The sequence below is a fragment of the Mus musculus genome, chromosome 4, assembly GCF_000001635.26.
Source record: "Mus musculus strain C57BL/6J chromosome 4, GRCm38.p6 C57BL/6J".
Lineage (NCBI taxonomy): Eukaryota > Metazoa > Chordata > Mammalia > Rodentia > Muridae > Mus > Mus musculus.
Genome location: NC_000070.6, coordinates 58,939,834 through 58,964,483, shown reverse-complemented (window position 1 = coordinate 58,964,483; position 24,650 = coordinate 58,939,834). Strand labels below are relative to the sequence as shown.

General features: G+C 43.1%; 1 protein-coding gene across 3 annotated transcripts; it reads right to left on the bottom strand.

The window, feature by feature from the left end:
- Positions 1 to 1,859: 1,859 nt before the first annotated feature.
- On the bottom strand, positions 1,860 to 20,916 carry Zkscan16 (zinc finger with KRAB and SCAN domains 16). Of its 3 annotated transcripts, NM_001355408.1 has the most exons (7): positions 20,826 to 20,856; positions 20,324 to 20,541; positions 17,955 to 18,484; positions 15,537 to 15,634; positions 12,530 to 12,656; positions 12,042 to 12,152; positions 1,864 to 8,025 (listed from the first exon to the last, which is right to left on the bottom strand). In NM_001355408.1, exons 3-7 carry the CDS (start codon positions 18,355 to 18,357, stop codon positions 6,578 to 6,580), a joined length of 2,187 nt encoding a protein of 728 aa, NP_001342337.1. In that variant the 5' UTR covers positions 18,358 to 18,484; positions 20,324 to 20,541; positions 20,826 to 20,856; the 3' UTR covers positions 1,864 to 6,577. The 3 variants fall into 3 exon arrangements, with proteins under 3 accessions (XP_006537571.1, NP_001342337.1, NP_001092793.1); XM_006537508.2 differs by lacking the exon at positions 20,324 to 20,541 and having other exon boundaries at positions 1,860 to 8,025; positions 20,617 to 20,916; NM_001099323.3 differs by lacking the exon at positions 20,324 to 20,541.
- Positions 20,917 to 24,650: the final 3,734 nt, after the last annotated feature.

Here is a 24,650-nt window from a genome sequence, read left to right as displayed (position 1 = left end):
GCTCACAGTGGTTAAGATGCTCGCAGTGTAATCGTGAGGACTTGAGTTTGGATCCTCAGGACCTACTGAAAAGCCAGGTGCAGATGTTGGCCCTGGTGCGATCCCAGCATGGACGAGGGGGAGGCACGGACTCCCCAGAGCAAGCTGGTTAGACAGACTAGCAATGTCACTGAGCTCTATATTCGGTGACAGCCCTGTCTCAAGGCATAAGGTAGAGAAAGATCAAGGAAGACAACTGGGAGGGGCTGGCTGCTCCCCAAGGCAGGGGAAAAGTGATAGCATTCTGTTTTAATTAAAATGCATGAAAGATTTAAAAGATTGCATGAAAAATTGAAACAAAAATAGACTTTTACTTTAAAAGTTCCTCCAAATGTTAAAAGGACCCTAGGACACTATCCTGGGAACACCCTGAAGTGCCCTGGAGCACTTTGTCACCTACATATGACGAATGGCTCTAAGCTGTTTCTGGGCTGTGGGGAGGTGAGAGCTGATTGAATGTAGAGGTGCAGATGAAGTCTTGAATGTGACACGGCCACGCCAAGGAACCCTAGTGCCCCAGACCCACAAGAGTGCCAAAGCTTTCCTGGTGAGGTTCAGAGGTATGGCAAAGTCTTTCTTTAGTCCAAGTGTGAATGTTGACAGTCCATGGAAGTACGAGTGCTTATGAACTATTGAGCAGTGTATTGCAAACACTGGCAACTACTGCTTCCTCCTCCTGGGTGAGAGCAACCTGAGCCTGGTGGACTGGAGAGACCTGCAGAGTCTAGCTCCTCTCCACTCCCTGGGCTGTACATAACAAACACGCAGAGGTTCTGGGGTGTTGTGGTAGTTGGTGGTGCGCCAGTGGAGTGAGCATGGCCACCTGATCCTAGCTCTTCTGTCCACATCTACTCTGTCATTCCCTCACCTTCCCAGACCAGTTTCTAGGATTAGTGTGTGCAGGACAGAGCACTAGGTCACAGTTTAAAGGCTTTGGACACTGCATCTCTCCTTTGCTTGCCTCTTGGAACTTGAAGGTCACGTGATGTAGATGGAATAGCTGCAAGATGTTGCAGAGCAGCAAGGTACTGGAGATCAGTCTGGAAAGCCGTCCTTTACTGAACCAAGCTGCTGCAGCTCACTGCCTTCTCTGGCTAACATTTCTTTCCCCAACCCTCCTGTCTAATCTGGTAACCCATGGAGGCTATTGAGAACTGAAGATATGAATGGCACGTCTTTAAAAAAAATAGCTATGGCTAATGTCTTAGCAAGTAAAAGGTCTGCCACCAAGGCTGACAACCTACATTTGATCCCTGGAAGGCACATGTGGAGGAAGAGAATCAACTCTCACAACTGTCTTCTGGCTTCCACACACATGACATGACAGGTGTGTTCACACACGCACACATACAAACAAAGAAACAAAATCTAAAAAAGTTAAAAACAAAAACCAAAAATCCATGGGGCCTAGCAAACACAGAAGTGGATGCTCACAGTCAGCTATTGGATGGATCACAGGGCCCCCAATGGAGGAGCTAGAGAAAGTACCCAAGGAACTAAAGGGAACTGCAACCCTGTAGGTGGAACAACAATATGAACTAACCAGTACCCCGGAGCTCTTGTCTCTAGTTGCATATATATCAAAAGATGGCCTAGGCGGCCATCACTGGAAAGAGAGGCCCATTGGACTTGCAAACTTTATATGCCCCAGTACAGGGGAATGCCAGGGCCAAAAAGGGGGAGTGGGTGGGTAGGGGATTGGGGGGGGAGGGTATGGGGGACTTTTGGGATAGCATTGAAAATGTAAACGAGGAAAATACCTAATAAAAATTAAAAAAAAAAACAAAACAAAGCAAGAGGTGGAAACCCAAAGCAAGAGGTATTCTTCATTAAATACAACTTTATTGTTTAGCTGTGATTCACTTTAACTACCGCACCATACAGGGTGCTCTTAACACTGCAGAAGAGGTGCGCTCTTCAGTGATACACAAATACGTCACCAATCTAGTCAGCATTGACAAACCGACAAATGACATTTGTCTCTGCACAGATGGGATATCATAAAGGATTATATCAACACGCTAGGCAAATAGCACAGTGAGGTGTTACCTGTACAGTTCATAACCATAAATCAAAGTGCTTCTTACTGGAGTCATGAGTATTCTATAGGTAAAAATACATGAAAAATATTTAAAGTTTCGTCAAAGGCATATCTCTAAGGCAGGATTCAGTGCAGACACAGAAGCTCATACTGTAGGTGTCCCCGTAGGGAAAGAAGGGACTGGAAGAGGGTCCAATGCACATTCACTGATGAATGCCAGTTGCAATTTACAGTAGCAGCAGCAGCAGCAGCGGCGGCAGTAGCAGCAGACACAGAGTTCAAGTATTGAAGATAACACAGTAGGCAACACTGAAGACGGTGTTTCAGATCTACGTCGTTCTTCAGCAACTTAGTCAAAAGAAAATTCCACAAAAAACCAGCAAAATGAAATCTAAATTTCTAACCAAAATACCTTAAGCGACTTTTTTTTTAGCAGGTTTCGGATTCTAAGTGTGCCAGTTATACGGCAGCTTGCCCCTTGCACATGCGCACACGCGCAAAGAGAACCACAGATCAGATGAAAGTAAAGCCAAGTATTGCACTCTACTCAAATCACTGGAGAAACGATTGTCGGAAAGATACCCACGGAAACAGGAAACACCACACCACCGAGCAATTCTGCTCAGGGTCAACACGAGCAAATTACATATTTCTCACAGAATATATACACTTATTTCTATCATCGAAAATCAGTTGACTCAAAATTTGAAAAATTTCAAGTACATTTTTAGTTTTAGATGATCTGTGTAAGACGTTGCCCAGGGAAAACTCTGATGATGTCTCAAAGAACGCCTACATTTACAAAGAGAAGCCAATTCATTGCCTCAAGTCTCAGACATCTGAATTATTAGAAAAGCTTTTCGTCTGTTAAGGAATTCCAGCTAAGCAGAAAGATTCATTTCTTTCAAGAAGATAGAATTGTAGCTGAGTTTAAAGACCAGATGGGTCGTCCTTTTAAAGTAAGAGATAATAGGGCTTTTTTTTTCTTTCTCATTACTTGGTTACAGTGTGTGATTCATGCTGAAAGCATTCTTACTCAGTTTGCTAAAGCAGACTCCTAAGAGGAGGCAGGTACATAGTCTCAGGTTCTTCAGTGTGAATGGGCAGGTGATTAGTTTGTGGGACCAGTGACACAGGGGACATGTACTCTGCACTAGGAAGTCCACCTGAAGATGTCCTTGAACGCCTCCAATGGTCTACCCAAGTGAGATAAGCCAAGTATTGTCTTCTATATGTGTGACGAATGAATGGACAAGAGCCAGGTGAGGGAAGGAAATGGAACTGTGATGGCTGGGAGAGATGAGGACGGAGAGCCAATCTCCAATGAGGTGAGTGTGGGAGGACGGAAATGAGCGATAAGTTCACACATGGACACCACAGAACGGAACAACCTAAAAGCAACAGAGATGGCTCATTTTATAGCACACATATTTTATGTCTAAAGTAAAAAGAATAAAAGTTAACTCACTGGCAGATGCTTGGTTGTTCCATGATGGGAAAGAAATCTCTATATGGAAACTCACTGTGAAACATTCTAAAGAGTGAGGACTTCGTCTAAAACTATAGATGATTAAAATCCTTATCATTATAAACAGACAAAAATGCTAAATGAAGCTTTAAGAAGAAATTCTATGAGGAGTCACAAACCATAAATTAAAAATCCTTAGATGCACTGACAATCTCAAAATTGACTTAAGTACATGGGTGCTGGGACAGACTGAATAGCTTTTGTGCAATTTATTAGCTATTGATAAATATTTTGCAGTAGGGGTTAAAGTTTCCCTCTAGTACACAGTGATAGAAAGCTCATATTGGATGAGGGGTTGTATGGACATAAAGAACTTATTATAACTCAACTAGCCTGACTTTTAATTGGATAAGGAATCTGAAAAAACTCCAAGGAGATATATGAAAGGCAGATGATGACGTCAGTCATCAGGGAGATGCAAATTAAAAGCAAATAAAAATGCCCCTCATCAGAGTGACTAACATTTTTTTAAAGATTGGCCCAGGTGTAAAGAAAATGGAGCCTTCACATGCTGCTGCCAGAATTTAAAAGGATGTAGTCACACTGGACAGCAATGTGGCGGTTTCCTACATAGCTAAACAAAAATTTACATGACCCAGAAACTTTACCCATAGATGTCTACTGAGCAAAACAATTAAAATTATTGTCTACACAGACTTACACATTACATTCACAGTGTTGTTCCTAACAGCCAACCACCTAAGGAGAAAGAAGAGAATGTCCTCTCATAGGTACATGGGCGAAGTATCATATAATAGAATATTATTTAACGATAATCAATACTGACATATAACATCTTAATAGTAAGAAATCACATAGGCTAGAACGTGCATAAACCTAAAACCACGATGGTAATAAGGAAATAAAGGCCAATATAAAATGACTAGAAAAGGCTATTCTGTTAATACAAGGTTAGTGGTTACCTGGGGTCAGAGATGAGACCAAGAATTATGTATAAATGGGTGTATCCAATGGCTACTCTTATTAGGGTGATGTTCTGAAAAACGGATTATGGTAATGAATGTGTACTTCAGTAAAACTGATGAAAACTCATACAAATAGCAAACCTTGGTTTTAAGCACATGTATTCTATATTTTAATAAAATTTAAATGAGGTTTTGATTCTAATCCCCAACTGAGATTGGGATAAAACCATCCTCTTGTAAAATCCCCTAGAACATTCTGGAACAACTCTCAAGAGTGGTTTTATGTACTTCATTAACTACTTCAATAAAATATACTGTTTCAGAAAATCCTTAAGCCCATGTGAAAGGTTCACATAAGCCATGTTCCTTTGGTGTCAGGAATGTGTTTACTTGGTCTGTTTACTGATCAGTTTATCATGAAGCAATGTCTGATTCTTTAGGGCTTTAGTAAGAACCACCCAGAAGGACCCACCTTATATCCAGAAGTAGCATTTCAGACCTAAGCACATTACATTAGCAAATATTCCTGATATTCCTGAACGTCAGATCAACACTATAGACCCATCATGCCCATAAGGCCAGAGTCCTGCTTTAGCTCCCTTTATGAGCAATTGCCTCCAATTTCAACTTTAGGAACTTATTTACAATAATCAGGCCCTTCTGGAATCTAATGATGTGAGACCCAAAATAGCTCATTCACAGTCTTTAATTCCTTTTCCAGTTAGAAATTAAGATTCCATCTGCGACAAATTTTAGGAATATCCATCAATACCCGTATAGTCCATTCCACTGAAGACTCACTTCACAAAAGAATCTATCAACTACAACTTATTTAAGTGTTCTTTTCCTGACTTTCACTTCTTATCAATGGCGTCCCTTGAGATTTTAGTGTATGTATCATCCAAAGGGCATGATAACAAAAAGAAAAAAAAAATCACATGCCTGCCATAAGAAAGCCAGCTATAAGAGAAACATGGCATCTAAAGTGGCAACCACGACCCAGGACCAGCTGAGCACTTGTGGAAATAATAGACTAATGTCGTCAGCTCTTGTACATTTGAAAAGACAAACTCTACTTTCTTCAACACATGAGATTCCGTATTTCTAAGTAGTGAAAGCTTTGTATGTGTATACATATTCCACTCCACAACTAAAAAACAGTCTAAGGCCCCAATCTGATTCAACCTGACATCCTGTGACTTTTGTCATACAGAATTTTTACAGAGGTGCAGGAGGCTGGGCTCACTGCAGGGAAGTAATCCACCCTAAACAGCTAGTTTTGGTTTCTCTCCTAGGTCCATTACCATTAGGACTGAGCTAGCTCAGGTACAAGCTCTCTGGATTTTCAACCCACTGAGGCAAAACTCAAAAGAGGTTGAGGTGACTTGTGCAAAAATTAGAACATTCTCTGAAAGCATACTTCATGGAACTTCCTTGGTATGTTCTGTTCATCACATTCTAGGATCCCACACCAAACATCCCACGTTCTCACTAATCTAGAAGTTCACTAACCTGTAAGAAGGGACTTATCTACTGGGTGCAACAATTCCAATGAGTTAAAAATGCTCAAACTATTTCTGCAGTATCATAGTATCAAATAAAAAGGAAACTTAGAAGTCTTCATCTCTTCAACTCTACTGGTAAAGAAAATAATATTCAGAGGGTCCAAATGACTTGTTTAAGGTGACACAGTGGTTGGCTGGCAAACTGGGTTAGAACCCAGGTTATGAGAGTCCAGGTATGGTCTTTTCCAGTATGGCAGTGAAAGGGAGACCAAAAGGAGAATTCCTTGAAGGAAACTTAAGTTTGGCTTCTCAGAATCGTTTCACATCACAGCTTTCTTCACGTCAACATGACTTTACCAGGTTTAATCAAAACTGACCACCCTCAAGAAGAGGACCAAAGGGGAAGAAGTCTATTCCTGGTTGGGAACCCATTGAGGCTGAAGCTTCTAATCAATGCAGTGGGTAGTTTATCATTCGAGCTTTTAAATAAGCACACGATCTGAATTAACCACCCCTCCCCCATCCTCCATCCCCAGGATTACTGTGTACAGTGATGTTTAAGACTGGTCGTACGGCTTTTAAATGTCTTACCACACTTCTTACATTCGTATTGTACGTTAGTGTGAGTTTTGACATGTTCAATGAGGATTGTGCTCCGGGTAAAGGCCGCTCCACAGTAATCACATTTGTAGGGTTTCTCTCCTGTATGAGTTCGGATGTGTAAATTAAGCGACGAACTCTGTCTGAAAGTTTTCCCACATTCTTTGCATTTGTATGGTTTCGCACCAGTGTGGCACCTCAAATGCCGACTGAGGCGGGAATGAGAGGGGAAACCTTTCTCACAGTGTGTACATTTGTAGGGCTTCTCTCCCGCATGGAGTCTTTGATGATACATGATACTACTAAAGAGGCGGAAAGACAGTCCACAGTCCTTACACAAAAATGGTTTTTCTCCAGTGTGGATCTTCTGATGTCGAGTAAGGCAAGAATTTTGTCTAAAGGCTTTTCCGCACTCGTTACACTTATAGGGCTTCTCTCCGGTGTGTATCCTCTGATGTTTTGAAAGAGAGGAGCTGTGAGTGAAGGATTTCCCACACTCCTTACATGTATATGGTTTCTCTCCAGTGTGAATCCTCTGGTGTTGATAAAATGACGAGTAGTCGCTGAAAGGTCTCCCACAGTGTTTACACACGTAGGGCTTCTCTCCAGTGTGGGTTCTTTGATGGTGAGTGAGAAAGTATAACTCGGCGAAACGCTTCCCACATTCGTCGCACTTGTAACGCTTTTCTTTCCGGTCAGCTTTGTTGTGTGGCTTGGGTGAGGCGCTAGCTTTGGGGGCCTTTCTACACTCGAGACACACGGAGCGCTTCGTACCAGGCTCAAAGGCCTTGCCACACTTCCCGCACTTACTGGCTTCTTCAGGATCAGGCTCCTTGTCTTGATTTGGGGCCTCATCTTGAAACAAATTCTTCCGGCATTTTTCACACTGAGAGCTCTCAATGCAATTCTCTAAGATTTGAGTAAAGGCTACCCCACACTTACTACACGTCTCGGTCTTACTCAAGGAACCAATTTTGGGATGTCTCTTGCGTTCAGCAGGAGATAGATGGCGACGTGGGTCCTTCTCGGGTTCACCGCATTTCCTCGACTTTTCCCTCCTGAGCTCTCTGCGGTTTACGAGAGCTGAATGAAAGCTGAAGGGCTTCTTGCCTTCCTTGGACCTCTGAGACATCTTAGATAAGGAGGCTTTCCGATGTTTGAGTGTGTCAGAAGTCTGCTTGACTCTCTTCCCAGAGGAGGTCCCTTCTGTCTCAGATTCTCTATTCTCATGGCTACTCCGCTTGCCATGATCTTTCTTGGGTTTGCCATGTCGCCTCTGGAATTCTGTCTTCAAGCCATAACCACCATCCCTGAAGCAGTACTCCACTGTTTTCTCTAAAGTCAAGCCTTCCATAAAAGCATCCAATTCACGTCTAGACTCACTCTCTAAAAGAGATAACAGAGCAAGTATTTCCCATTTGCAACAAAGGAAACCGCTGTAGTTGGGACAGACACAGGAACACAGTAATGATTTAAGAACTATGGTTTAGATAGTTATCAGTTACAGCTGCAGAAAACAGACAAGAGAAAAAGTGATATAGAAAAGCAAGATCAACACAGAGGCTCGGAAAAACAGTGGACAATGAAAACCTTGTGCTTTATGTGAGGAAAGGGGCCAGTCTTCACTCTTCTTTCCAATTTCTACACCAGGTTCAAACCTGCTTAATCTCTCTATACTCAGGCCTTTGTATGCTTACCAAATGGCTGGTCCCAAATGAGCACTGTATTTGCACTGTTTTTCTTAATCCTCACAACAACCAATGAAGTACATCTTGTCATTTGTTTTATGGACGACACAGCTGGACATACAGAGAATCAGAAACTTGTCCAAAGTCACATGTATTGGAAGTGGTAAAAGCCAGATTTAATATTCTTTGATTTTAATTTTGTATGAGTGTTTTACCTAGATGTATGTCTGTGTACTACTTGTGTGTAGTGTCCAGGGGGACCAGAAAACGAGTTATAGATGGTTGGGAGAGCTGCCACGTGGGTGCTGGGAATCCAGGTCCTCTGGAAGAACAGCCAGCCATCTTAACTTCTGGGTCATCTCTTTGGACCCTAAAGCCATATTTTAATTTGACGCCACAGTCTATCCTTTTGATCCCTATATTATATAGCCATTCCTCAAAACAGACAAATGCATGGATTTTTATATAAAATCCCAATCACTTCACCAACATGCAGTACCACCTATAAATAAGCCTTCCACCACTACCACTGTCTGGCTCTGCCAATCCTGAACCCATTATAACCAGGTATCCATTTATTGTTCCACCCAGATCACAACCTTCTTAATCCTACTCTTTGGGTCTGAAAACCTATGACCTAGCATACAGTGCCCCAGCACATTTTAATAAATCTGACAGGATCAAAGGCTCAAAGTCCCATAATCAAAATGGAACTTTCTCCAAAACCATATATTCCTTGTGTTTGTCTTAGAACTCTGAGTTCATTTACTAACTGTATTATTCACTCTGGTTTCTCCCTTGTAGTGTGTGTGTGTGTGTGTGTGTGTGTGTGTGTGTGTGTGTGTGTGTGTTTGAGTGTACCTGTGCCTGAATGTGGGAATGCACATGCCTATTGTTCATGCATGCAGAGGTCAGAGGAGGATGCTGGGTATCTTTTGTCACTCTCCACTTTTTAAAAAAATACAGTCTTTGGCTGAGTCAGGGGCTGGATGTTTCAGCTAGCCTAGCTGGCCAACAATTGCTCAGTGTACCCGTGTCTGCTGCAAGGCTGGGATTACAGGCACAGAAGTTCATGCTTGGTTTTTCTATGGGTCCTGGAGATTCTAATCTGGGCCTTCATGCTTGTAGAGCACTAAGCATTGCACTAAGACATTTCCCCAGCTCCAACCCTGGTCTTTAATCATAAGAGTGTACATCATCTTCCTTATTTTTTTTCTTATTGTTTTAACAGATAATTATGGCAGCACACATGACTTTAACCCTGGTGCCTGAAAGACAGAGGCAGGTAGATCTCTGTGAGTTCAAGGCTAGCCTGATCTATAGAGCAAGTTCCAGGACAGCCAGGGTTACACAGAGAAATCCTGTCTTGAAAAATAAAAAACAAGCCAGGCATGGTGGCGTGGAGTGGGTGGGTAGGGGAGTAGGGCGGAGGGAGGGTATGAGGAACTTTCGGGATAGCATTTTAAATGTATATAAAGAAAATATCTAATAAAAAATAAAGAAAAATAAAAAACAAACAAACAAAACCAACCAACCAACCACTCCAAAGCCCCCCAAACCTCAAAATCCTATTATTCACAAGTTATGTGAATTGTTTCCTGTAGAATAGAAAAATTAAGATGTATTGTTATTTTTCTTATTTAAAATTTTATTTATTTATTTTTATTTTGTGTGCATTGGTGTTTTGCCTGCATATATGTCTGTGTGAAGGTATCAAATTCTCTGACACTGGAGTTACAGGCAGTTATGAGCTGACATGTGGGTGCTGGAAATTGAACCCAGGTTTTTTTTTTTTTTTTTTTTTTAGAAGAACAGCCAGTGTTCTTAACCATGGAGCCAGCCCCAAGTTCTGTTATTTTTCTTTTAGATTTCCAGGCTCATTGATAATTTTTGAAAATGGTATTTTTAATCAGTTACATAATAATCCATCCTTCCTAATTTACTGATTTCCTTATTGAATGTTTATCAAATTATATCACTATAGTTAGGGGTATAGCTTAGTGGAAGAATGTATGTTTAGCATGCATGAGACACTGGAGCCAGGTTCTGTACTGTGTGTGTGTGTGTGTGTGTGTGTGTGTGTAACTTTACATAATACCTAATGGATAAAAATGCCTCACTACTTACCACGGATCAATGATCCTTAAGTAGCTACAGATTCAATTCATAACAGTACTGCTACTTTAAATGTATGTTTATGAGCCACTTTTCATGTTCACCAGCCATTCATGTTTTCAATTTTATCAGTTCTCTGTTCAAATTGCTTGCTTGTTATTTCTAAATTATGTACTGCTAGCTCATTACTAACTGGTATATGTTAAATAATTATCACTACTAAGTCTGCTTTTCCCTTAATATAAATAACATATTTAAGATGTATAGTACTGCAAAACAATGCAAAACCCTCTCTGGGGATAAATCTCTAAACCGTTGCTTAAGCATAATAAAACAATTGTTTTTTATTTATGTAATTATAATAGAAACAGCTGAGAGGTTGACTAATATAAATGCTTTAGAAAGTAGATCAGAAAAGGCCAGCTTCAAGTTTTTTAAAGGTTACTAATATATGTAATTGCATTTTCATTTATTAAAATGTATATTAAATAGTTATTTTTAAATTTTAGGAAGATACAGAGAAACATAATGAAAGACAACATAATCTCTGGAAGGTTAGCATACCAAAAATGAACATAGATGTTTTCCAGATGTTAAACATCCATAAGTATTTAACTTAAACATTTAGACATACATTTTACTCACACACACAAATGTAATTATTATACGCATTTACTGGCGGAATTCCCACCTACCTTTTGAGATTAAGTCCGAGTACTAATTAAATTATTGTTCCTTTATACAGATACTCCTTGATTTACAAAGGAGTTCTATCTTGGTCAACCCATTGTAAGTTGAAAACACCCTAGACGAAAAGGCATTCGGAATACCCAGCACACCCTGGAGCTTCTGAGTCTGAGGTTCCATGCATATGGGCGCATTGAGTGATGCCAGTGCCCAGCCCTGCAAGGCTTCTCAGATCCCACACTGCTGGTCAAGCACAGTCTCTACTAAATGTCATCAATGTAAAAACATAATCCTAAGACAAGCGACTGTGGGTCTCCTCTATACTCCCGCATGCGTCCATAGCTCCATTCACGTGCCGTGCTTAACGGTGGTCATTACCTTACTGATATACTTGTTTATTTGGCCTATTAAATGTCGATAATATGTGCTTTTCAGATCCGTGGGGAGACTGCCTGTTGCCCCTGGGGCAGTGTCCACATCCGGCCACTGTCCCACACCCTCCCATTGTCGCCGGTGAAGTACTCAGATCCAGGACCATTTCTGTGAGATGTGGAGGCCTCTCAGGTGACTTGTTGCCCCAGGCCTATGAAGCCTTACCTGAATTTTACAAACTATCTTCAGCTTAAGATCCTTCCTCCTCAGCCTCCTTTCCTTCTCCCTCACTGAGGGGTTACACCCACACTACGCTCTTGCAGCAGCAATCCCAACTACATTTGTCTTCACTTGAAATTTCTCCCCAACAAATCCCTATCTTGGAGATACACGTCTTGGCATCCACTTTTTGGAGGACCCAAACCAGTGGTGCCCCCATTAACATGAACACCCTAGGAAGGCGAGGCTCTTTCCTAATCCATCAACCGTATGGTCTAGCATTAGGCTCACCCAGCCAGTCAGTTTTCATTTCCTTCTTACCTTTTACCAACTCTCCTGGTCTGGGGTCTTTTAAGATTTCTTTTTCCAGTACCCTTGGCAATTTAACCCACTTCAGATGGGAAATCAAGTCAAGTTTGGAAACCGGAGAGCCTGCTCAGAGAAGAGATAGAAAATGGTTGTTTACATATAGAAAAAAAAGGTGACCTAACATTCATATTTAGCCTGTTTCTCTAAGAAAGATAAAGATGCTATCAAACATAGAGGAGGAAGAAAAACAGGAAGACATAACACTGGGGACAAGGAAGTGATGCCCCAAATATCCCCTGAAGTGAAGCAAAAACTTCCTGAGGAGGAAGTATCACACAGAAAGTACATTTTAGGGTCCATTTTTAGGAACAGTCATGTCAGGTCCCAGATGCCCAGAAGATACAGTTAAAATAGTCACATGGCAGTTATCTTTCAGATAAGACAACAGAGGATAAAGAGGCTACCTTCCTAGGTGCTAGATCATGAAGAGATGTCTTTACCCAAAAACTCTAGGGTCCCTAAGTTTTCCAGCAGCACTTCCTTATATAGCTCTCTTTGAGATGGTTCCAGTAGCTTCCACTCTCCTCTGGAGAAATCCACAGACACATCCTCAAATGTTACAGATTCCTAGAAGAAGAAGCATAGCATCTGTGAGTGGTACTGGTTCCAATAGACCTTAAGGATTCAGAGAAGCAGTTAGGAGCTCTGTGTGTGTGTGTGTGTGTGTGTGTGTGTGTTAGTTGGAAACCAAACTCAGGGACTGGTAAATGCTACTAAGTGTTCTCTCTACCTCAGCCTTCTTACTTTTTGCCGTTAGGTAGTTCTTACTAAGTTGCTTAAGCAGGTTCTGAACTTGAGTTCCTCCTGCCTCAGCCTCCCAGTAGCTGGGATTATAGGACCATGGCCAACCAGGCCTGGAAAATTTTTTATTTTTAAAATGATTTATTATTTTTATGTACATAAATGTTCTGCTCCATATATGTATGTATTCTGCATGTGTGACTTGTGATTCTAGAGGGTAGGAGAGGGCATTGGATCCCCTGGAATTAGAGTGGAGGACAGTTGTGACCTGTCACGTGGTTGATGGGAACTGAATTGAGGTCCCTTGCAAGAACAGCCAGCAAGCGTTCTTAGCCACTACACCATCTCTCTAGCACACTATACACACTAGCAGCTGTTGCGAACTTTAGTCACGTGAAGTAACGTAGTGATGCTTGTTATTACAGAGAGAATGTTTCTCTCTTCAGTCCAGGCTAGCCTCAAACTCACAGGATCTCCTGCTTTCGTGCTTCTAATACTGGACTGTAGGTGTGTACCACCACACCTAGCTGCTGCAATGCTTTAAAATACGCAGCCAAAGAGAATCCAGTTTGGTAATATACTCACGCTCATAAGTACAGTCACGAACATACTAACTCATTAAAATCACGTTTCCAGATTCCTTACTCCTTTGTAACTTGCTTGGAACCCACACTGGCTTCAAACCAGCCATCTTGACTCAGCTTCCTGAGTTCTGAGGTTGTACAGGTGCATGCTATCGTGTGTGGCTTAAAACTTTGTTTTCTGTACGACAGAATCTAAATCATCCCCTGTGTCAGGGAGGCAGGACAGTGGTGTCTTCAAGAGCTTGGAATAGCATCTTGTCAATGTTATACCATCCAAAATATACCAGGACCCTGAGACTTCAAACAAGAGAACTATATCCTCTCACAATTCCAGAGGCTAGGATAGGAGATCAAGGAGCTGGCAGGCGTGTACTCTCTTGAGCCTGTTTCTGGGGGAAAATCCACTCTTTGCCTCTCCCAGCAGCTGCCAGCATCCCTTGACTGTGGGAAGCCACATGTGCCGTTGCAGAGTGGCACTGACTACTGCTGGCCACCACGCATAAGTTTGGACAAACAACCAATGTGTACATATGCAGTAAAGTTTTTTGCAGACACTGCCTGGCCCGGGCATGATAATGAGGCTTTGAGAGTATAACCAATCAGATGTGAGACATGCAAATGAGGTATGATAATGAGGCTCTGTGAGGTACAGAGAGAGAGAGAGAGTAGCCAATCAGATGAGGAACACACAAATGAGGCTTAGTGCATAACCAATCTGGGTGTGAGACACGCCTCTCCTAGGCCTATATAAGCAGCACCAGTTCTGGGCTCAGGGTCTCTTCGCCTCTGCAATCAAGCTCTCCCAATAAATGTGTACAGAAGGATCCTGTTGCAGTGTTGTTCTTGCTGGTTGAGTTGGGCGCGCGCAAGACTTGACCTTCCTGGATTGTGGTCCAGTACCTTTAGCTGCCTCCCTCTCTGCATCACCGCCACCTTCACTCTGTGTTCAATTTCTCTATGCTTCTTGAATGAAGACACTCAAGGCCTACTCCCATAACCCAGAACCAACTCCTCATCTTTTCAATTCTATTTCATTTTATTAGTGTTGTTCAAAACAGGGTTTCTCTGTGTAGCCCTTGCTGTCCTGGAGCTCACTCTGTAGACCAGGCTGGCCTTAAACTCAGGGATTCACCTGCCTCTGCTTCCCAGTGCTGGGATTAAAGATGTTTGTCACCAATGCCCAGCCATCTTTCCAATTTTAGTAGCACCAGTTCTTCATCTTAAAACCCATAACTTAACTACACCTGTAACGAATAATTTTTCTTCAAGCAAATAATATTTACAAGTGCCAGGGCCTGGGAAGTAGACATACTCCTAGAACTCATGATTGTTCTTGTATAGAAGTATTACGTGTAACTGTGATTTCCCCACCCCCAACTGGTAATTATGAGCACTGGAAACTTGCCGCTTCAGAACCAGTTGCTCTTCCCAGCTACTGTTTGAGTTCTAGTCCTCCTCAGTTGAACCCAAGGTCTTCCAAATACACCATAACATTGCCTGTAAATAATATGCCTTTGTTTCTCACACTTCAACACATCTCATTTTTCTCTTACTTCACTTGGTTGACTAATATGTTCAGGAAATATTGACATTTTCCTTTCACTGTGAGCCCTGCTTTCTTTCTTCTTCTTGTTTTAATCTCCTGAGTCTACCTATGTGGAGATGTTCTTTACCATATTAGGAAACTATAATTCTATATCCACCTGACTCATTTCTGTCAAGACTAACTTTTGGGATTTAGTAAATGCTTCTGGCCTCAAATAATTTGGGGGGTGGGGGTGGTGCATTAAGTATGTTACAACATGCCTGTGGAGGTCAGAGGTCAACCCTCTGGAGTTGCCTCCCTCCTTCGACTATATAGATGTGGGGGGGGGGGCGAAATCAGACTCACCTGCTGGAGCCTTCGCCCACCCCGCCACCTCACTGGCCTTAAATGCTTTCAGTTGAACCCAAGGTCTTCCAAATACACCACAGCATTAGAATTTTGTTACAGTCTGTGAATCCAAATAAACAGCAAGTACACAGTGAAGCACAAGTTGCCCTGGTTGATTTTGTATCTTTATGCTCCTCACTAATATCTCAGTTTCCATTGAAGAATGAAAACCAGTGAAAGCAGACTTACACGTGGCTCAGGATCTGGTGACGCCATCACCACCACCACCATTGCATCTTCTCCCAAATCCTCCTCTTTGCAAACTGCGGAAGCCTGAGTGCTGAGATCTGGGAAAAGGAAAAATCAGCTCCACTCTTTGCACTAAACCAGCACTCACCACAACCCACTCAAGCTGGATTCGTTTCCCAGAATGGCTCAGAGGAAACCTTTATTTGCCTGTTTAATATAAAGGATAGTAGAAAGGCTGCAAACAGCCAGATAAAGCTACAGAGGACAAAGCCTGCTTCTGAATGTACCTCCAGCCTGGACACATCCAGACAGAAACTCCTTCCATGCCCTCCCCATGGGAAACCACCCTCCCGGAACCCCCGTGTGCCTAGCTTTCTTGAAGACAACTGCATCATGTAGGCACGACCAATGACATCATTGGTGATCCTCTCTACTTTCAGCCCCTCCCCTCTCTGGAAGTGGGAGCTGTGAGTTCTATCCTTCTATAGCTGCACTGGAAATCAGCCTTCATGGGTGACTATTTATGGACATTTCAAATATGACCTCATTAAATTCAGGCATGGCTACCAGGGGCTTATGATAAATGACAAGACAACTGTCTTTCACGTTATCATCTATTGAGGGTTCTGGAACAGATTTCAGGAACCAAGGAGGAAAGGCATTTATTGCTCTAGTCACTTGGGACATGACAAGGGTTCCAGGGGCTGCAGGCCTGGGGTGTGTGTGAAAACCCAAATACTTATTTTATAATACCACAGTGTTTCATGGTTCTCTGGAGCCGAGGAAAGAAGCAAGTTTTCCTTCTCTTTAGGCAGGACTGCCACAGAGGTCACTTTATATATAGGCTTCCCCCACTATTTTCTCAAAAGATCTTTTCTGTTGAGTCTACATAACTGAATTCCTTCCTTTGATATATCTTTAGCTATATAGCACTCTGTATAATAGAGTTTAGGAAAAAAATTTTTTTTTTGGGGGGGGGGGTTTCGAGACAGGGTTTCTCTGTATAGCCCTGGCTGTCCTGGAACTCACTTTGTAGATCAGGCTGGCCTTGAACTTAGAAATCCACCTGCTTCTGCCTCCCGAGTGCTGGGATTAAAGGCGTGCACCACCACACCCGGCTAATATTTTTAATTTATAAGATCTACCAAGGTAAACCAGCTTTGCTCAAATATTATTTATAGCTGTTGACTGAATACTATGATAACCCCCCCCAAAAAAACAAAAAACAAAAAAACAAATGTGCCTCTGGGATTGCTAGCTGATTTCTACAGATAATAGCTAAGAAGCAAGAGGACTTCAGGGGCTGGAGAGATGGCTCTGAAGTTAAGAGCACTGACTGCTCTTCCAGAGATCCTGAGTTCAATTCCCAGCAACCACATGGTGGCTCACAACCATCCATAAGGAGATCTGATGTCCTCTTCTAGGGTGTCTGAGGACAGCTCCAGTGTACTTACATATAATAAATAAATAAAACTTTTCTTTAAAAAGAGAGAGAGAGAGAGAGAGAAAGAGAGAGAGAGAGAACTCCAGTGTGAGTTTGAGGGGGAACAGCAGAGGGTGAGGTCTAGGAGCTCCAACTCACAGTGACTAAACATACTGAACATCTTCAGATGACAATTCTTCTTCAAGTAAGGGGAAATAATTTTTCAACCCATTCTCTACCATCTTATAACAAGAACTGTTGGCATTTTTTATTGACCAGATAGCTAGGGGGAAATTATATAAAGAAAGAAGTATATAAAGATGCAAGAGGATTAATTTAAGAAACTTGTTCTTCCTTACAGATGGCTGTTAGCAATGGCTTCTTCATTGTAGGAATCTTCACACAGAGGCAGCGATGGGCAGACTGGGTTCTACCACAAGCTCTAAGATGGCTAGGAGAAAGTACTGTTTACTGCCACCTTTTGATTTTTGGTCACACAGATAACTTACATACCTAAAATGTGGGCTGCCTGACTCCTCTCTGATTTGTGTATCACTGCAACATGATCAACTTCTAAAATTAGGGTCCCTAACAAGAGACCCCACAAACTGATCAGAAGTAATCTGTAAAATAGAATGTTTCCCTTAAATCAGTGGCTCCCAATGTTCTTAATGCTGTGACTCTTTAATAGAGCTCCTCATGTTGTGGTGACCCCCAACCATAAAATTATTTCGTTGCTACTTCATAACTGTAGTTTTGCTACTGTTATGAATCATAATGTAAATATCTGATATGCAGGATATCTGATATATGACCCCCTAAGAGGTCTTGACCCACAGGTTGAGAACCGCTACCTTAAATTGTCCTTTATTTTTAAATATATAGTTGTTACTTTCAATCTTAGCAGCATTGCTTCCTTTGAGAGGTTTACCTCATATCTTAGGGGGCCCCTCTCACCCCCCACCCCACCCCCACCCTCCACCTGTAACTCTCACCTTCCTTTTCTTCAAGTGTTTGGTTCAAGTCTTCTACCAGGGTCACCACCTCCACACTACTCCCAGGATGCTGAGAATTCACCCAAATCCTCATCTCTCCAGGCAGAACCCTCAGGAACTGCTCAAACACTAACAGCTCTAAGATCTGCTCTTTGGTGTGAATGTCTGGTCTCAGCCACTGCTTGCAGAGTTCCCAGAGTTGATTCAGGGTTTTTCTGGGTCCTTCTTCCTGCGAGTAACAAAACCACCTGAACTTCTGCCTGAAAGACTCCAGGTCATCAGTATTTCCTCTTAACATACTCTCCTGGACCCTCAGAGTATCCACTCTGGGGACCCTGCTCTGTTCACTCAAAGCCAAAGCTGAGGGGCCTGTCGTCATGTCTGAGGGCACTAAACCTTGCATCGTATCAGCAGCAGGAATCCAGTCCTCTTTAGGCTATCTGAGTATCAGTGGGATCTGCCAACAGGTACTATCTATGCACGGCAAACTACCAAAGGCTCCAGGAATCCAAATTACAGTCTTGAAGGAACTGTCAAGAAGAAACAGAAGACACTAAATGAGTAAAGGGATCGTTAATTCTGAAAACATTGATTTTTTTTTTATTACACACGAACCCCCCTTCCACCTATACCCATATATTTAGAGGTTCAGAAAAGCTCCGCCCAACCAACTATTCTACTAAAAGAAGACTCTTTATGGAATAAAAACTGAAGAGTTAAATAAAGATAATTAAATATACTCTGGCCGGGTAGTGGTGGCGCACGTCTTTAATCCCAGCACTTGGGAGGCAGAGGCAGGCAAATTTCTGAGTTCCAGGCCAGCCTGGTCTATAGAGTGAGTTCCAGGACAGCCAGGGCTAGACAGAGAAACCCTGTCTCAGAAAAACAAAACAAAACAAATAAATATATTCTGCAAGCAGACAGTTACTTCAGAATTAATACTACTCACATACAAAATGAATGGAAGATCTCCCTGGTTCCAAGTGATTCGGGCACAAACCTATTTAACAGGTCCTGTCCTCTTTCAACAAACACATTTCCTACCAGTCACTCAACTCTGAAACCTGATTTCATATTCTACTACCAAATTTCTCCTCCCTAGTCTTACTTTTCATATAGTAAATAACACACTAGACTCTCTCTACCTTAACATTTATTTTATGCGTCTGAGTGTTTTGCCTGCCTGTGTGCATGTGTACCACAAGTGTGCCTGGTGCCCATGGAGGTCAGGGGGTGGCATTGGCTCCCTGGAGCTGAAGATACAGAAGGCTGTGAGCTGCCATGTCTGAGATCGGAACTGGATCTGAGTCCTCTGGAAGAGCAACAGGTGCTCTGAACCTTAGAGCTTCTCTTGTAAGTCTAGTTGTCTTCAATCCACTCTTGAGCTGTAGCCAAAGGATTTCTCCTAATTCTCAAAAGCCGATCCTGTCATTTCCCTGCCTGGAAGCCCTTAACAGGGTCCACCAAGACCAAGTTCAAAGCAGAGGGCACAAAGAATAATCTTAAGATTTGCCTGGATACCTCATAGATCGACACTGCAGCCATACAGAAACCACACACAAAAAACCACACACAGAAATACCACACACAAACTCTCTCTGTCTTTTACACCAGCGAGATTCCCGCCCCCTCATCACTTGGAATGATGCCTTCCTACTCCTAACAATCCTTTGCTCATTCTTCCCAACAGGGCTCCTGGGTCTCAGGGGTGAAGAGCATTGCGGCTTTAGCAGAGGAACCCATAATCAATTCTATTCCTGTCACCTATATAGCAGCCCACAACCATCTGTAACTCCAGTTTCAGGGAATCCAACACTCTCTTTTCTGACAATCGCACAGTGCAGATATACATGCAGGCAAAACACTCATAAACACAAAATAAAACCAGGGCTGGATACTGCTCAGTGATAGAACACTTGCCTAGCATGTGGTTTCAACCCTCATTAACCCCCACCCCCACCCCCACCCCACCAGCGGTTGGGGGAACCTCACAGGAACCATATCAAAAACAAAAGCTCCGACTCTTCTCTGTTGACAGGCCACCACCATCGAGTGAAATTCCTTTTGATCTCTAAATGATCTTTTGCACACAGCCTAGCCTGTGCTGCTTGCATTCATTCATACCATAAATGACTGGGATCTATAAAGATGGGAATGGGCACTGTGGGGACAGGCCTGTAGAGATCACTTACATCTCAGAAATAGGACCCGAGATGTACCACTATTTGGCAGGATATACTAGCCTCTTATTGCAATTAACATAGCATTAACCATCCACCTCAGGACCCGACACCCAGCACGCGAGATGTCATTTATTTCTTTGCTAACCATCAGGCGCCCACCATGTCACCTGGCACCCCTTTGGGTACCTGGGACTCCGCAGTGACTGAGACATGCGCAGCTGCTTCAACAGAGGCTCTGTGAAAATGTGACGCAGGTACTGGTTCCCAACGCGTAGGAGAAAGTCAGCGGCAATTTACCCCACAGGTGTCAGCTGGCAAAGCCTGGAGACCTCCAGCTTATTAGGAACGCGGAGGAAGGACGATCCAGGTTTCTGATTGATACAGCCAGAGACGCTGTTCAACATCTAATAAAAGGATCAAACGCATACACATACATTCACGCGAGCAGACACACCAAAGAATTATATGGCTCAAAATACCAATGGTGGCGAAGTTTTCAAGACTTGAGCACAGGGTGGTATGGAAGGACGGGAAGGCGCGGTGCTGCTGAAGTGCACGCCCCCGCAGCTGCAGCTGCAGCGCAGCGCGCCTGGTGCGAGGGACGCTCTGGGTCCCAATCCGCCCAAGGCGTGCGCTCGGAGCCCACAACCCGCGCAGCCCCGAACCGAACGGCGGAAAGCACCAATACCTGCACCAGCATCCGCAGCCAGCTGCACCGCAATAAGCGTTCAGAACCTTGTCCCGCAGCAGCTGCGCGCGCAAGACTTCGGGACCCACTGCGCCTGCGCAAAGGCTAGGAACTACGATTCCCGGGGTCCGCTGGCCTGGATTTCAGAAACTCCAGTGCTTTCCATAGGCTATTATCTGGCCTGTTGCGCATGGTCACAGAAAAGCGTCTGGGGGGCTCAGCTGCTAAATTATTGCTGCGCCAGAGGCTTAGAGGCCTAGAACACACTTAGGTTTTTAGATCTAAGCAGTCCGGCATCCACAGTAACCTTAAATCTTCCTCAGCTTCTCCCAGCACCACTGTTCATTAGAATGCAAAGTTGCAAAAAATCCACTGAGGAAACATTAGGGATGCCTTTAATGTAAACCATAAGTAACACAGCAAAAACACTATACAAATGTCATCCTCTGGCTTCCACACCTGCCACCATGGTCCAAGGGCAAGCACCCTACACAAAGCTTTGCCTGCACTGTTGCAATAGCTTCTTCGTTTCCCCCCTTGTCCATCACTTATACCATGTCTAGGCAGATTATGTCCCTCCCAAGGAAGGACTGCTCAAAACGCTAGTATCTTAGTTACTTGCTCTTTTACTGTGATAAAATACCCTGACAAAGGCAACCAAGGAGGAAAGGGATTTATTTCAGCTCGCAGCTCAAGGTACGGTCCTCATGGCAGGGAAGTCAAGGCGTCAGGAGCCTGAGGCAGCTGGTCACGTGGCATCCACAACCATGAAGCAATGAGCTGTGGATGCATGCTGGTGCTCATGTCCCTTTCTCTACTTATACAATCTAGGATTTCCTGCCCGGGAAATGGTGCCACCCACAGCAGGCAATCAAGATAATCCCACATAGGCATGCCCATAGGCATGTCTACCAAGTGATTCTAGAGGTGGTTTAACTGATAATGGAAGATAGAGCCGTGGCATCCCAGTATCCCAGAGATGATAGTAGTACTGGAATGTGGAGACATACAGCAGCCATTGATGGGCAGGAGCAAGTTAACACAAGTGAGGCAGATCACATTTAGTAAAGATGACCACATCAGCATCTATATCTACTCTAGAAGATTGTCCTACAAGTATACTGCTGATGTAACTCCTTTGAGAGCAGTTTCTAGATTTTTGAAATTAGGGTGACGGCTCTTAGCTCATAAAGTCCAGAAATGGGCCGAGGGTGCTGTTTAATGGTACTGCAGCTGCCAAAGAGCATGAAGTTTGCTTCTGCGTTTGCTTCAGATGGAGGGTGGGGTGTTCATTTGAATGTTTAAAAGCAGGATCCATCCATCATACAACCCAAGTTTTTTTGTTTTGTTTTGTTTGTTTTTATTATTTTTAAAAGATTTTATTTATTTATTTTCTTACTTATTATATATATATATATATATATATATATATATATATATATATGATGAGTGCACTGTAGCTGTCTTCAGACACACCAGAAGAGGGCATTGGATCCCATTGCAGATGGTTGTGAACCACCATGTGGTTGCTGGGAATTGAACTCAGGACCTCTGGAAGAGCAGTCAGTGCTCTTATCCACTGAGCCATCTCTCCAGCCCTTGTTTTTAACTTATAACAAAGTGGAATTGTTATTATCTCCATACCCTGAATTTTAAATTCTCCTAACTAGAACAGATAGTGTGTACTCTTTATATAAAGATGGCTTCTTTCATTCACTATTATGCCTATGACATCTGTCAAAATTGTTGCTTATGGTTATGAACTAGCTGATCTCATTGCTGCATGGCATTCCCCTGTGATTAGTTATTTACATTAGTTTCCTGTTTATACAGCTCATAACTCAGCACCTGTTCTGCTACATGGATAGGGAAGGAAGTACATATGTATGCTTATGTGTGTCTTTGTAAAGGGCTGACTGGTTTTCTAAAGCCCTTCTAGAACAGTGGTTCCCAGCCTGTGGGTCAAGACCCCTTTAGGGTTGAACAACCATTTCATAGGGGTTGCCTAAAACCATCAGAAAACACAGATATATTATTATTCATAACAGTAGCAAAATTACAGTTATGAAGTAGCAATGAAAATGAATTTATGGTTGTGGGTCAGCACAACATGAGGAACTGTACTAAAGGGTGGCAATGTTAGGAAGGTTAAGGACCATTGAGCTAGATCAACCTGAAACTGAAAAGCCAAGGGCCTGCCTACTCCTCCCACCTATGTTACAGGAAAAAAAGATGTTGTTCCAGGAATCGTTCGTGAACCCCAAAGACCACCAAGGAGCCGTTTCTGATGTATTAGGGTTTCTTTATTACAAGCTTGGGCTTGGGCTCTCCTCCAACCTAATCCTGACACAGCAGGATGGGCAGGGAAGGCAGAGCAGCCTCGAACCCTCAGCAGGACAAGGTTTTATAGGAAAATAGGAGCAAGTAAGGGGGTGAGGAGGGGTGTCCAGTCTGGCAAGCATCTAATAAAATGACTATAAACCGACAGGTGGGTGCTCTGAAGCAAGACTGTATACATTCACAAACGGTCTTAAAGTGCATCTGAAACAACCAGACTAATCTTTGATTAACTGTTACTAGGAAGTCGTTAGGGAGTAACTCTGGCCAAGGACAAGCCATGAGGTCCTTCCTGGTACGTGGGTCAGCTTGGGTTCTGTTGTAGGTCAAGTTCGCAGGATTTTTTTTTTCTTTTCTTTTAGATGGAGGCTGGTCCCAAGATAGAGTGGGTTTGGCCTCTCAAAGACAGTGCAGAAAAGAGGCATGCCCAAGGTCACTTAGACAGCAGCAAAGTGGCAGCCAATCAGCTCTGCACAGAAAAAAGCCTTTGGGGAGAGGAATCCTCATCCATACTTAGAAAAAAAAGGACAAGACTGGATCTTAGTCGATAGTATTGGACAGGTGAGTTTTATTTGTTGGCTTGCTTTAAAAAAAACTTGCTTATTTTCATTTTATGTTTATGGGTATTTTGCCTGCACTTTTAGTGCCTTTGAAAGCCAGGAAAGGGTACCTGATCTCCTGGGACTGGAGTTGCAGGTGGCTGTGAGCTGACAGGTAGGAGCTAAGAACAGAATCCAGGTCCTTTGCAAGAGTAACTAGTGCTCGTAACAACTGAGCCACCTCTCCAGCCTCTGCTTGCTTTTGTGGTCCATGCTGGCCTTTAATGTATAGCCAAGGGTGATAATCATAAACTTCTGACCCTCAGACCTCTACCTCCTGAGTGCTAAGACTGCAGGCAGGTGCCACCATGCTGGGTGTATGGGATGCTAGAGCTTGAAGCCAGGGCCTTATGTATACTTAAAAAAAAAAAACAAAAACAAAACACTCTATCTACTAAGCTACCTCCCTAGTTCTGCGGCAGTTGTTGCAAAACTTGATATTAGTTGAACACAGTGGTGCACATCTGTAATTCTAGCACTCAGGTTGCAGCAGAAAGATCATGTGTTTGAAGCTAGCTTGGGAAACATGGTGAGACCCTATCTCAAGGCAAAACAAAACTCCAGCTGTTGCTATTGTTTGCTCCAAATGCTGTCTAATAAAGTAGAGTGTCATTTCTAAATGACACGTTGACATAGCTTATCTTAGGCTGCCTCTTAGGTATCTCCTTAGGACTTGGAGGGTTCATGGCATCCAGTCTGTAGGCCCTGAGCTTGGAAGGTGTGCCTCCTCCTGGGACACAGGTCCTCATTCCTCTGGCTTTGCTGGCACTCCAAGGATCTTAGTGACAGCAGGAGGCCATGCTTCCCTCTCTAGGAGAAATGGAGAACTTTCCTCCCTAGCTGTGTAAAGCCTTATAAAGGGTGACTAGTTCTGGAAACAGCCAACAAG

What these genes read in the sequence shown, in the direction of transcription:
- Zkscan16 (XM_006537508.2), bottom strand. Translation starts at nt 18,357, where the DNA reads ATGCAAGGTTTAGTGCCCTCAGACATGACGACAGGCCCCTCAGCTTTG. An exon ending in AACACTTGAAGAAAAGGAAG is followed by an intron (nt 15,635 to 17,954) that starts GTGAGAGTTACA and finishes TCCTTTTCCCAG; the next exon opens with ATCTCAGCACTCAGGCTTCC. An exon ending in CACCAGATCCTGAGCCACGT is followed by an intron (nt 12,657 to 15,536) that starts GTAAGTCTGCTT and finishes TTCTTCTTCTAG; the next exon opens with GAATCTGTAACATTTGAGGA.